The sequence below is a fragment of the Sander lucioperca genome, chromosome 24 (genome assembly GCF_008315115.2).
Source record: "Sander lucioperca isolate FBNREF2018 chromosome 24, SLUC_FBN_1.2, whole genome shotgun sequence".
Lineage (NCBI taxonomy): Eukaryota > Metazoa > Chordata > Actinopteri > Perciformes > Percidae > Sander > Sander lucioperca.
Window position 1 is genome coordinate 13,340,295 of NC_050196.1, and position 14,753 is coordinate 13,355,047.

General features: G+C 39.8%; 1 protein-coding gene across 20 annotated transcripts in view; it reads left to right on the plus strand.

Moving 5' to 3' along the window:
• The window catches only part of nid2a (nidogen 2a (osteonidogen)), a 45,791-nt gene that overhangs the window by 17,461 nt on the left and 13,577 nt on the right, over nt 1-14,753 (plus strand). For 11 of the 20 annotated variants that reach the window (XM_031291847.2, XM_035998572.1, XM_035998569.1 and 8 more), the window contains exons 13-28: nt 278-478; nt 565-795; nt 6,284-6,430; nt 7,115-7,243; nt 9,010-9,135; nt 9,604-9,740; nt 9,842-9,947; nt 10,133-10,266; nt 10,385-10,490; nt 11,584-11,717; nt 11,828-11,933; nt 12,184-12,317; nt 12,440-12,545; nt 14,076-14,209; nt 14,309-14,414; nt 14,532-14,665. In XM_031291847.2, coding sequence (XP_031147707.1) covers nt 278-478; nt 565-795; nt 6,284-6,430; nt 7,115-7,243; nt 9,010-9,135; nt 9,604-9,740; nt 9,842-9,947; nt 10,133-10,266; nt 10,385-10,490; nt 11,584-11,717; nt 11,828-11,933; nt 12,184-12,317; nt 12,440-12,545; nt 14,076-14,209; nt 14,309-14,414; nt 14,532-14,665 — 2,171 coding nt within the window. Of the gene's footprint in view, nt 1-277; nt 479-564; nt 796-6,283; nt 6,431-7,114; nt 7,244-9,009; nt 9,136-9,603; nt 9,741-9,841; nt 9,948-10,132; nt 10,267-10,376; nt 10,491-11,583; nt 11,718-11,827; nt 11,934-12,183; nt 12,318-12,439; nt 12,546-14,075; nt 14,210-14,308; nt 14,415-14,531; nt 14,666-14,753 lie in introns of all 20 variants that reach the window. The other 9 variants (XM_035998567.1, XM_035998568.1, XM_035998570.1 and 6 more) reach the window with 9 other exon arrangements.

Sequence of the window (14,753 nt, forward strand, 5' to 3'; positions counted from 1 at the left end):
TGTGTGTGTGTGTGTGTGTGTGTGTGTGCCAGCGTGTGTGTTTTTGCTCTCCCACCCAGCTTTATTGTCTCTAGGGATGAGATATGATATCAGGCTTCCACCTCCCCTCTCTAATAGGAAGATGCTGTGTGTGTGTGTGTGTGTGTGTGTGTGTGTGTTCTACAAATGTAACCATTGCAGACATTCCAATTTGTATTATATGCAACCGCTGCACTGTTGTTGTGTCTGCAGTAATGTGTAATGGATTGATTGATCGATCGACCAATTTTATCACCAGGTGCTGAGTTCACTCGTCATGCAGAGGTAATCTTCTACCCTGGCAACCAGCGCCTGTCAATCGTTCAGACGGGCCATGGCCTTGACGACCACAACCACCTCACTGTGGATACTGTAGTTAGCGGCAACGTGCCCTTCCTGCCCCCTGGAGCTGAGGTTACCATGGATCCCTTCAAGGAGACCTACCAGTACTACCCATCTGGTAACCATAACAACCAGAAGAGACACATTTGAAGTAATATTTGATTCCTACATTTGCCTAAAACCTTTTACTTTCTCTTTCTCCAGTTGCCACCTCCTCCTCTGTCAGGGAGTTTTCAGTCGTTTCAGCAGAGCGGGGCTCAGAGTCCTTCTCCTTCCAGCTGAAGCAGAACATCACCTACCGCGACTGTCGACATGACAACCGTGCCGCTGTCCTGGAGACGCTTCAGATCACCATGGAGAGGGTGTTTGTAATGTACGTCAAGGAGGAGCGGATCCTGAGATATGCTATCACCAACAAGATCAGCCCAGTCAGAGGTGAGTCAAACTGGGATTTGATGGATACATCACCTGCAGATATCTCTTGGCTGAATTAGGTTTAATGAAATACTTTGCTTCGATTCCACACAAGTATCCTCCTCTTTGTCCTCTTCTTCTTCTTGTTTAGGGCATTACACAAATCATGACAACATTAATAGAAGTATTATCTAAGGTTTTAATCGTAAACTTTAGTCATGAAATGATCTAAATGTTTTAGAGGCTTTCCATCCTCAGGAGAGTACAACTGTGATGAAAGAAAGTAGGGTCAACCTTAATTAGTTCCAGAGTGGCAATTTTTTTTTTAGCCAGCAGTCATTAAAAACACAAGAGGAAATACCAGTAATAATACATCAGGCACAAAAATAACAACAATGTGAAGAAAAACACAGCTGAATGAGAGCGTGGGCTTCAAAAGAACAATTCGACCATATTTCCAAACTAATTTGAGTAATGCTGAAATACTGCATTTATTCATCTGCCTTGTGATTCAGGTTTATAAAACATATCGGTACAGACTACCTGGGGTCCGGGATTTACATCCATCATGTTGACGACACTGACCCACTGATGTCTTGCCTTTAACAAAAGGCCAAAATTGGCCCATTATATGGAGAACTGAGTTTCTGAGTGACTGCATAAATCCATTCCAGACCATCACTGTCAATCTTAAAGTGGATGAACACACTGGAGGCGTTGAACGTGAGGTTTTCTGTTCCAGGGCTACAACTAAGCAAGCAACCAGACCACCTAGTAATTGTTGCAGTGCTGCCACAGAAACCTCAGCCAAACCACGGTGCAGCGTTGGACAGAGATCAGCTGTAAACACACATGCTGCAAGCTGAGGAATAATTGTACATTGAAACCATAGAAAACAATGTTCAAATGTCTGTATTACCTCTGCTGTTTCTGGGTTCATTGCCTACTAAAAACTACACCACTTTAAGGATCATATTAACCGCAATTTGCGTCACAGCTGACTCTGCATATTTGACTAGTTTAGTTTGTTCATGATGATAGGCATTTGTGACTTAAATCTGGACCTGTTGACATCGACCTGTAGAGTGAGCTGATCGAGCAGTTAAAGCTGAATAGAGGCTAGCAATATTCAATGAGATTTTAGCATGAGGAGACATAATTAAATATAGGAGTGCGGAGAGAAAAATGTCCACCTCATTGTTGGGTTTGGTTTCTGAAAGTACTTGTGGTACCAGAACACAAAACCAAAACCACAACATTTTGTATTTTGACCAGATTGGTTTGGTTCTGTGGCATTTGTAAGGAGGCGATGAATGGACGTAAGGATTTAATTCTTATAAGAAAATAATACCTAACTATGAAATTTAATCACAATGACAACAATCCAGACTTGAGATCAGAATTTTACATCTTGAATTGTAGTGTCTGAATTTTACCAAGCCAATTTAAAGGAGTAGTGTGTAGGATTAAGGGCAGATCCAATGGCAGAAATGGAAAATAATCTTTCACAATTGTTGTTCATTAGTGTATAATCACCTGAAAATAAGAATCGTTGTGTTTTCGTTAAATTAGAATAAACCCTTCGTATCTACATAGGGAGCAGGTCCTCTTCCACGGAGCCTGATATGTTGCACCGCCATGTTTCTACAGTAGCCCAGAAAGGACAAACCAAACACTGGCTCTAGAGAGGGCCTTTCATGTTTTTATGTTACCTGAAAGCCACTGTACAGTCCCTCAGAAAAATGTGATTATGCGATCGTATAATTCAATGCATAATCAGCCAAATTCTGCAAAAAGAAAAGTTTTTGCAAGTTCCCGCAATTTTGCAAGTTCCCGCAATTTCATTGCATAAAATTGCATAAATATCCCGCATATTCCATGGCATTTTTTAAGAAAACGTGCCGCATAATCAAGGATTTTTGCCCGCAACAATCACAAAAAAACTCCACATTTTTCTGGAAGGACTGACTGTACTTCACGCTTGGGAAGGGAGGGGAGGGGTTCAGTTCGATGGCTCACTGCTAGATGCCACTAAATCCTACACACTACTCCTTTTAAGCAGATTTTTTGACTTTGACCTGAATTTTCAGATTCAAATTTGAGCAATTTGAATGTAGTTTATGAATATTGGCCACTTACATTTTTTGACCTGAATTGGTCAACCCTTAAAATAAATAAATATATATATATATATATATACTGGAAACAATTTTTTTAAATCACACAACTTTAAATTGCCTTTTGAAATAGGAATTCAAACCACATACATTTAGGTAGATCGTACTGTAAATTCAGTAGCGATTAAGTTTCATGCATCACATACTATATCTCTACTTGTGTTTGGACGTGTGACAAGAGTATCAAATGTATCTTTTCCTATTCATGTTTTCATGGTTGTTAAATATTGTGTGTGAATTGTAAATCCTGCACTTTGACCAACATCAGCCAGAGAAACAGAGGTTTCTTTTGGATCCCAGTCAATGGGTAGTTTAGCATTGGAGGAAGCACACAACTGTCTTTTTAATTAGCTTTCATTAGATGCAAGGTTTTTCCCACCTTTTATGTACCTTCTCCTTCTTTTGCTTCATACGAGCAGAAAAATAGACTATACAAATGTGTATAGAAATACAGCGTGAACATGGGTCCTGTTATTTTCTATCAACATGCTTTCTTTACCCACTCTATCTGATGAAAACCAGATAGAGACAGAGAGACCCCAAAACATGGAGATGAAAAGAAAAAGCTTGAGAGAGAAAGAGAGACTGGATTTTTTCTTACCCAGTTTTTGAATTCAGGCCAAGTTTCTGTCATTTAAACCTCAACACCTTGATTAAAAAGGTTATGATGACACATCTTGCACATGCACTGATACACCCAGAGCACAGCTGGAAGAGCTTTTGGGGATCAGGGGTTTTGTAAACACTAGTTAAGTGCGTATGTGTGCGTGCGTGTGTGTGCATGTGCGTGTGTCTTACTGGGAAATAATATCCCAGCCAATGACAGATTTTCTATCGAGGGGGGAGGGTTGCCGGGCAGAATAGCTACCCACTGATGTCATGAGAATCACAGATTGCAGAAGAACTTAAGACACTGAAGTGATAGAGATGAAGAGAGAGGGGCGCAGAGAGAGAGAGGACAAATTAACCTGTCTTGAGTATGTGTTGTCAACATCTTTGTGCACAGTGAACAGCTGTCATACAGTATCATTCAAGGTTCTTACAGACATAAAAAAGGTCTCTTCTCTTAAATTATCGATTACCTCCTTTGTCTTAACTAAAGACTATGGAGGCAGCAGCACATAGGTACTTAAGTTATTTAGCATTGCATTTCCAAACAGTTGGGGAACTTGTGAGAGAAAAAAAGTGGTCGAGTGTGAGGCCTCAAAAGTGCCGAAGGACCAATAAGATGCTGCTTTCATCACTGTAAACACCACTCTCTTAAATTTCAGGTCATTTCAATGTGTGAGTAAAAGTCAGTGATGATAGATTGACAATTTAGTGTTGCGTCAAGGCTGGTTCATTGGATTACAAGACTAGCCTCTGCACCTTGGACAGCTTGATGCTGTTATAGCTACGCCCCTGTAAAACCAGTCTGTGTGTGTGTGGAGTTTTGTAGAAGGCAACAGGTGACAAACTGCAGTCATTGCTTTGATGGTGTGTGTATGTGTGTGTGTGTGTGTGTGTCTGTGTGTCTGTGTGTGTTCTCCACCCCTCTCTCCCACTCGTGTTCTCTCTCTAATTATTCCTCAATCTTTTCTCCCATCCATGTGTATCTCGCCCTCTCATCGCCCCTTCTTCCCAGCCACATTCAGGACTTTGAAGAGTCTCTCTCTCTCTCTCTCTCTCTCTCTCTCTCTCTCTCTCTCTCTCTCTCTCTCTCTCTCTCTCTCTCTCCATCTCTTTGATAATGAGCCAAAATTGGCCTCTGGCCTAAGAAGATGGAAGCAAGCTGTGCCTAATGTCTGTGTGTTTGATTTTGTTTAGGTGTAAGTGTGTGTGTTGTTGTTTATTATCATAGATGATGCCCCTGATGGTAAAGAAAAATTCCATCTTAAAACAGTTAAACATCATTAAAAACAGATAAGTCATGAGAGCTTTTTGTTTCTTTTTGCTGGTTTTCTTTTCTGATTCGTATGAATAACTGCTCATATGTAGACATAATGATCAACTGGGATCCAAACCTCTAATGGCAATGGCATTTTCCTTTAAAATTAAGTTTGAAACGCTCTCTTAACACTTAATACAACTGCCATATTTAGAATAATATTTAGATGATGTAGCAAGAAGGCTCTCCAAAGAAAACCATACTGCTGTACGGTATTTAGAGAGATATTTAGACTAAGTGACATCAAAGTCATCCATCAGAAGTGCTGTATTTCTTTTTATCTAACAACAAATGCGACACCAGACAATTCCTTAAAATCCAGTGAAATCCAAAACACAATTTGTTCAATACTCATGACATTTCTAGAACATTATTTAAACCATGGGACACCAAATCCACAACCAAGCCAGACAAATGATCAGATAAAGGATTTTACATCACCACTACTAATTAACAGCATTTCAGTGATTCACTGGATCAGATTCGGTTGGTAGAGAAACGCATTAAAACTGCCAAGATTTGGGGCTTGATTCCCACTGTGCCACCCATCCTGATGTTTGTCCTCTGGAGCATTTTGAAACGAAGTAGCACTGTGCATCACTTAATTCTAAGCAAATTTCTAAGTCCTTCACATTCTTTTCTATTGATTTCCCATGGTTTTCTTTACTCTGCTGCTTTTCTTCCTGATTTTCCAGAAATTAGTCTGAGGGTTGCTGTTAAAGTGACTTTGGTATGAGGAAACCCTGAACTCACATCCCCTCACTCATCCCCCTGTCTGTGTCTCTCTCTCATGTGTATGTGCGTCTAACATTATCCATATGTTGAATATTGAGAGCATGAAGGGAGTCACTTTCTAAGAGGAAACCGTCCTATGGGAATCTGTGTGGAGTGATTTTACATGTGTGTTTGGTTAGGCTGTCCTGGAATCAAAGCTGTAATCATTGGACTTTTACTGTCGAATCATCTCTATCTCAATTCATCTCAATTCAGGACATTTGGTGTGTTGCACAGTCTGTGCAGTTGTGCAGTAGATTTTCTTGTCATGTGTCTATTTCTATGCACAAACAACATTGAATAATGGTACCGTTTGTCTGGACTTGGCGTATTTTTACATTGTTGTATTGCCATGTTTACCAGTGTAAAGGATCTCAGTACTTCCACCAAGGCAAAATGCTTTACAAAAGGAAAGGCAATGATACACCATAAGCCATATAGACGAGTGCCAATGTGCATGATTACACCAACAACAACAAAAATTGACTCCAACCTGAGCTACTGTGAACAGTAGGTGTTCACAGCAACACGTGTGAATCACTGCTGTGCTGTTTCAAACAATGATGTAAAAAGGATTATTTCTCTTTCATCCCTTATGTCATCTAATCTGTCTCTCTCCTCCTTTCTGTAGTTGACCCAACAGGGCCGGAGCTGGTCAACCCCTGCTACGCTGGGAACCATGACTGTGACACCACGGCCCAGTGTATCCCACTGGAGGGCCAGGTCTTCCAGTGCCAGTGTGCTACTGGTTACAGAGGAGATGGACACAACTGTTACGGTCTGTCTGTCAGCACTTTATATGGGCGTACCTGTAAAGAATCGTGACAGTGTATCAACATTTCAAAGTGATTTATGGTGCTCCCCTACATTTTGCTTAGTGTAATAGTGTCTCTCTCCTGTCACACGAAAACATGCAGAAAAAGTTAAAGACAGTTCAAGGCAGTGTGTCTGTGTTTCATCAACATCTGTCCATCCACTATAGAGGGGTCAAGTTCAGGCTGGATGGAAGGAATTTCTCTTCTCTTCTCTTCTCTTCTTTCCTCTTCTCCCCATCCTGCCTCTCCCTCCTCCTCCAGCTAAATTCTGTAGTTAACAGGGACATCCAGGGATTTAAGCTGCTGCGTGGCCTATCATTAGCCCAGCAGCAGGTCGTTCTCTCCTGCTGACAGCACTAGGAAAGCCCAAGGCTCTGCCTTAGTTCCCATGCTTCGGCCTCAGTGTCTCTCTGGTCACATAATCTGTGTGCAATTTTGTTCTGTGTATTGAACAATACATTATGGAATGCAGTCAAGAATCTAGCTGTGGGGTTACATGTTATAGTAACGTATTAAAAGCATCAGTAATTATCCTTAATTACAGCTTTTACGCTTGCATGCATGTTGTTAAATTGGGATTCCTGATTTGCAGGCATATGAGTTCATAGAAAAACTATCTCACTTTCTCTCCTTTTCTCTCACTGCAGACATAAATGAGTGTGATGAGGGCTTGAGTTCATGTGGTGCTCATTCTCAGTGTGTGAACCTGCCTGGTAGCCACCGCTGCCAGTGCCAGAGTGGCTATGAGTTTGGATTCGACGGGCGTACCTGTGTTGGTGAGTGAATATAATTTGACTTGACTTGACAATGAGTGAAATGTACTACAAGACTACAGTGTACAGTATGTCCACATGACATGGGTTTGAGTCCTGAGCTCTTACTGGAAATAAGCTAATTAGCACTAAACAAAGTACAGCTGAGGCTGATGTCAGGTAAATGGTCATAAACCAAAGTAGTGCACATACTCACATTTTGAACTGAAAATGGCACTAGATTCAAATTTAAAGCGGGCCTCTGTAACTTTTGAAAAAAAAAAACATTCTCCCCTTCACAATGAAAAGTTGAATTAATAAGCAATAAAACACAACAATGCACACATTTATAACAGCCTTATTTGGTCTGGTATGACCAGTAGCTTATGGTGGCTAATGTGAATGGGGATCATCAACGCTATTACAATTCGTCCTAGGGGGAACATGAATTTCATGGCAATCCATGCAAATCCGAGACATTCCACTAAAAAACAAAAATGTCAACCTCATAGTGGTGCAAGAGGAAAACTCAGGGGATCACCAAAATCCGTAGGATTTATCTTCTGGAGTCTGTACCAAATTTCATGGTAATCCATCCAATAGTTATCATATTTCACTCTGGAACAAAGTGGTGGACCGACCAACCAACAGACATTGCTGGCCCGAGAGCCCTGCAGCTAGAATGGCTAACAACTCACCAAGAAAAGATATATACTAGGCTGATATTTTGATGTAATTAATTCCCAGTAAGGCAACTGTTCAGTACTTTAAAGTTCACTAAGCAGGATCTTACCCCAACATGTTTCAACACCTGTTAATTATTCTCTTAAATAAATGACATGCTCATTGTAGTGGTTTGTCTTTCAGCTGAGCTTAATAACTCTATGGCTATTATTTAACTAAAAAACTATATCAACAAAGATATCAGCTAAAACCACTAAACATAAAGGCTTGACTGTTAAAAACGTCAGATAAAACCACTAAACATACTGCCTTCTGCTGAATCAGAGTCTTCCTGCATGCACCGTGATTGTGGCAAACGTGATGCTCTTCATGTGCAAATAAAAATGAACCCTCTGTAAAACATACATACATACATTATCCCAATGGCAACCCGGTCATTCTCCCATCTTCATCATTGTCCGGTACATTTGTTGGTCACATAAGAGATGTTCTGGAGCATGTAGTGCTGCATGTTCCAAAATGAGCTGAATATTTGGAAGAGATCCACATATTTGTCGAAACGCAGGCATAACATTTCTTCCACAACAGTAACGCACAGCTGCAAAAGTTAGGAAACACAGCAAGAAGGGTGGATGGTAAGTAACAAATGTGAGAACAAGGGTGGGAATGAGAGGACAAATGTGAGAAATAGAGGGTGAGATTAGACAGGAGAGGGGGTGAAAGTGAAAGACAAATGGAGCAATGACACAATGTGTGTTTTGCCTTGGAATGTGTGGAGGAGAGAGGTCCTGCTGGTGTGTGTGTGTCCTCCTCTCACCTGTCAGTGTGAACTTTTAATGAACTCCCTTTGAACCCTCTCTACCTCCCTGCTTGACAGATACTTTATGTAAGGCCTTGAAATTATCCAAAACCTCAACCCAAATACTGATTAGATACCATTGAACTAAATTATTTCTAGCCAGCAGCCAACTATATATCAGTATAGATTTGTGAAGTTAGTGGCATTTATATTTATTCCCAATTTCCAATTTGATGAATTTTGGGAATGTGTTTCTAGATTTGTGTTTGTTGAGTTTTTTCTTCTTCTGCTCCCTCTTTTTTCTTAGATATAGATGAATGCAGCTCCACTCCATGTCACATCAGTGCCAGATGTATCAATGGACTGGGTTCCTTCCTGTGTCAGTGCCAGCCTGGGTTTTATGGAGATGGTTTCTACTGTTCCCAGACGGAAGGTCAGTACATTTGCCACAATAGTGATGCATGATAGTGACTAAAGTTTCAGTTGGACTACTACATACAATTAATATAATTTTCAATACAACAGAAAGATCTGCTTTGAGGTTGTGACTATCATAATCATTTTTTATGTGTTGTACAGTTAGGCAGTTAGGGTTCAATATTGTCTGAGTATGAGTTTTTTTTCTTCAGTTCAATTCAGTTCACTTTTTTCACTTTCTTTAACATATTCTCTCACAATTATTACTGATCAGTTTTTCTATTAAGACACTGTATATATGTATATATTATAGAAAAATATAAAAAAGTACAGTTTGTTTGATAGGAACATAAAGAAATATATGAATATGTATGCAATGTGAAAAATACTTTAGAAATGAATAACAATGCATATCCGAAATAGACCAACTACAAAGATGTGGGAGGAAAGAAAAACAAACAAGAGTAAAATGTATTGTCTACAGGACAGACAGTTCGCCCAAGGAGCCAGTGTGAGCAACACAGAGACAGGCTGCAGAGTGGAATGGAACAAGGTGGTCCACCGAGTCCCGGGGCCTTCATCCCTCAGTGCGACTCTGATGGACGGTACCAACCATTGCAGGTGGGTGGGCACTGACTGATAGACTGGTAAAAGTGCATGGCAGCCCGATGACTTGAGTTAAGTGACGTACTGATTTTGAAACGTTTAATAATTCATCACAGTGTCACGGCTCCACTGGACATTGTTGGTGTGTGGACTTTAGGGGACAGGAGAGAACAGGAACCAGGACACCACCTGGTACAGCACCCAAAGACTGTGACAGACCAGGTGAGATATACACCCACTGCCATAAACACTTATATATATTATATCAAAAAGCATGTAAGAGTGCTGCTTGATGGCAACATCTGTGTTTTCAACAGTTTATCTATCCCTAAATGTTGGTCTTCAATAGAAGAATTAGATTAGTGTATATCATTTTTTCCCCATTTTGTTCATCTTTATCTCCCCAGATGAACCAGTGCGTCCTAAAACTCACTGTGAGCACCACAGAGACAGTGTACAGACCACCAGTCCAGGGGGATATCCTATAGTTGGAGCCCATGTACCCCAGTGTGACGCTAATGGACAGTACACACCTTTGCAGGTTCGTCACAAGTGTTTGAAAGGACTTTTTATCACCTCGAACTGGAAGAAGGTTAACTTCATACTAATCAAATATAGTATTGTGTTATTGACGCTATTGCTGATATTATTAACTGCAGTGCCATGGTTCCACTGGACATTGTTGGTGTGTGGACGGTAATGGACAGGAGAGAGCCGGAACCAGAACACCACCTGGTACAACACCCACAGACTGTGACAAACCAGGTGAGAAACATGCATTCTTCTCAGTCCATCCCAAAATTTTCTCTGAGTTTGTTATTTGCAAATCAATTTGGTCAGATTGTTTTACACAGAGACACAGATATTGTTTTGGCATACTAAGGCTTGACGCAAAAGCCTAACATTAAAGAGGGTACTTCAGTTACATAGTTTCACTTCTATACAGTTAGAGAACATGTGAGAGACTGAAAGAAAAAATGGTCAAAATCAAAACAGCAGAGACATCTGGACTTTTAGTCCCTAGTACAGGTCAAGCTCCAGAAACACTGGGTCTTACATTTCCCATAATTCAACTGGGTGGCGTCTTTCATTGGACTATCACAACCTGGTAAACTAACAATCTTTCAAACTCCACATGTCCAGTTTGTAATGCAGCCTTTCTGTTATAATGTTATAAAGTATCCTGGCCCAAGCTGAGATAACCCAGATGACATCACTATGACATCATCAGGATTATTTCCTTAGACTTGACAAAGCCACAGAAGACATTATACAACTGTTTTCACACGCTCAGCTGGATTACGCATAACTAGTAAACTAAATTGATCTAAAATCAGTGGAGGGCCCCATTAAAAGCCAATGAGGCAGAAAATAATTATAGGCTAACCCCAATAATTATAAACTTTCACACCAGGATGTAACATTAACTACTGATCTAAACTTTGATCCAGTGTGATACATCTGGCCATTAAATCACACAAAATGATCACATATACAGATGACACCATCCTGCTGTTTCTCATTACCAGCAAAGAGGAGGAGAAGAGATTAAATTTAACTTCCAAAGGGACTTGCCTTCTTAACCAAGCTTAGCCTTAGTGGACATGATGCCAGCTTCCACTTTTTGAATGCTAATTATTTAATAAACAAATTGTCTTGAAGCTTATTATTTAAAGAGTATATGATGGGGTCAGAAGATGTATGAAAAATGTACATGCTAGAATTTGCTAACCAGCATGACGAAGAAATCACACAATCTATTCTCTGGGAGACCGTATCCGTACCTGATCACGTTTGTTCCACAGCACATTCTTTAATAATTTTCATTAATTCCTTTTTTTTCTTTCTTTCTTTATAGATGAACCAGAACGTCCTAAAACTCACTGTGAGCACCACAGAGACAGAGTACAAACTACCAGTCCAGATGGATATCCTGTTGTTGGAGCCTATGTACCCCAGTGTGACGCTAATGGCCAGTACAGATCATTACAGGTCAGTGATTATTTGTTTAATCAATGGAATATTTTTGTTACATCATTTAACTGTAATTTCGAAACTTAACATACTTTAATTCATTATGGTTACCGCTATTGTTATTTCAGTGTCATGGTTCCACTGGCCATTGTTGGTGTGTGGACGGAAGGGGACAGGAGCGAGCAGGAACCAGGACTCCACCTGGTACACCGTCTGTAGACTGTGACAGACCAGGTGAGATTAATTGGAAATGTGGGCCAAATCTTCGGCTGTAATCCTGTGCACACTGCATTTGGGTATAGGGCTGCTGTTTTGCGTGTGCAAGCACAACGCCCAACTGAATGTCCGTATATCTTGCTGTGCTTTTTCCACCTTCCCCTACTCTGTCAAACACACATACTAGTGCTATCTTGTAGTTGTGGCCCGTTTGTGTTATTTATTAAAAGATTTATTGTGTAAACAAATGTTATGCTTTACTCCGCAGGTGAACCAGAGCGTCCTAAATCTCACTGTGAACACCATAGAGACGGAGTACAGACCACCAGTCCAGAGGGATATCCCATAGTTGGAGTCTATGTACCCCAGTGTGACACTAATGGACAGTACACACCACTGCAGGTTAGCATCTAATGAGTGATCGGCTAAGACATAAGGCTAAGACAGAAATTGATTTTGGAATTTCATTTCTTTTAAAAAAAAAAATCTGACTGTACGTAATAAGTAAAATGTATGTTTTTCAGTGCCATAGCTCTACTGGACATTGCTGGTGTGTGGACAGTAGGGGACAAGAAAGAGCAGGAACCAGGACATCACCTGGTGCACCACGAACAGACTGTGACAAACCAGGTGAGGAAGAAAAATGTACATGAATAGACAGACTAGAGATGTAACAATGCACTCAACTCATGATTCGATACGATTTTCTCACGATTTGTATAATAGAATGAGCTGCAGACAAATGACTGAAAACTATTCCTTTATTTATATGAACTGTGCGAAACAACGTATGTCCTCTTATCAAAAGTGCAACTGAAATTATCTGTCAGTTATCTTAAATAACAAAAATTAAATAAAAAAACAAACATTAAATAAAAAATCAATAATTAGATTTTTAAAACAAATCCTAACATCAAAATAACTAAATAAACAGAAAAAGTCTCTTCAAATAAATCAACTAAGAACATGTAGTGACGTATGAAGTCAAACAAGTGAAATCAAAAGCAGATTATGCCCGAGGCTGTTTAAAAATTGCTTTGCGATTCATTTTTTATCTCAATAGGGTGTAATCTTTACACATTTATAGCAATTTTTAACCAATCCATGATGTATTGTTACATCCCTAAGACAGACCTCTCCTTCTATTCAGCTACCCATGAGTGCTTAAAGCTGTGTTGTTATCTGCAGTAACAGTACCAGCGTCAGCAGGTGTATTATGTCACGGCTCTCCAAGGCTTTCTTGCTAAACATTGACCTGTGAACCCACTAATTCCTCAACTCAATGACAAGTCAAACAGACAGCACGTTTTACGTGAGTGTATGTCTAACCTTGTAAGTGGTGAACTATTGAGGTCATTGGGTCATAGCCTTGGAATGCCAAGCCTTAGAAAAACAGGTGATATCACTGCAAGGCTGTGTGGTGGGAAGTTGAACATATAAGACGGCATACTCAATCAGTAAGATGAAGCTAAAAAAACACGAGAAAAAGTCAATTCCGTATATATATTGTTGCAATCGGCAAAGATTAAATAACTGCAACTGTTATTTTTTTCTTTTTTTAACTGAAAGTTGACAGCTATATACCGGCTAAATGGATTTTATGATCTTCAGCCCTTTTTAACTATGAGCTGTCAGTGAGAAAATAAACACTGCCCCAGTCATCCCTTTTAAAATGTGCCTTAAGTACATTTGTAGGTCTTTACACAAACACAACCCAGTCCAAACATCCAGCATTAACCTTAAGTAGTAGCCTATGCAGTAACGGATAATGTAATTATAATAGAAAATTATACTTTGAAAAGATTATTTCCACATGCATTAAAATTTGTATTTGTATATTTGTACTGCATTTGTAAAAATGTGGTAATTTGTGGATTTGTTGTTCATGATTAACATTTAAATAGAGGACTGACTATGCACTCTAAAACTTAATAATAGTTAGCGGTTACTTTGATTAAATTGGTTTGATTAAAAAATGTTTTTATTCTTAACTTTTTACAGCATCAAAAAACATTAATAACTTCTTATTGTTGTCTAGTATTACTCAATGTATTTGAATGCCTACCAATACATTTTGGAATAATAGGAGAGTTCTTCTATTTCACACGCTCAAAAAGAATATACATATGATCCTGTTATTGTCCATCTTTATCTCCCCAGATGAACCAGTGCGTCCTAAAACTCACTGTGAGCACCACAGAGAAAGAGCTCAGACCACCAGCCCAGAGGGATATTCTATAGTTGGAGCCTATGTACCCCAGTGTGATGCAGATGGACAGTACACATCTTTGCAGGTTAGCATCTGGTGACAGATCCAGTTTAATTTATGAATTTCATGCAACTTTAAGTAGGAAATATAACCATCATTTTGATACCAATTGCTATTGCTCCAGTGTCATGGCTCCACTGGCCATTGCTGGTGTGTGGATGGTAGGGGACAGGAGAGAGCTGGAACCAGGACTTCACCTGGTACACCATCTGTAGACTGTGACAAACCAGGTAAAGAAAAGGGTCTGTTCTCTTTGTGTCCTCCTTCATGCTCAAACATAAAATACACTGAAGTATGGCTCACTGGAATTAAGGCTCTCTTGTGAAATTTGAATCTGAAATCCTCAGATGAACCAGAGCGTCCTAAAACCTACTGTGAGCAGCACAGAGACAGTGTACAGACTACCAGTCCAGAGGGATATTCTATAGTTGGAGCCTATGTACCCCAGTGTGATGCAGATGGACAGTACACATCTTTGCAGGTTAGCATCTGGTGACAGATCCAGTTTAATTTATGAATTTCATGCAACTTTAAGTAGGAAATATAACCATCATTTTGATACCAATTGC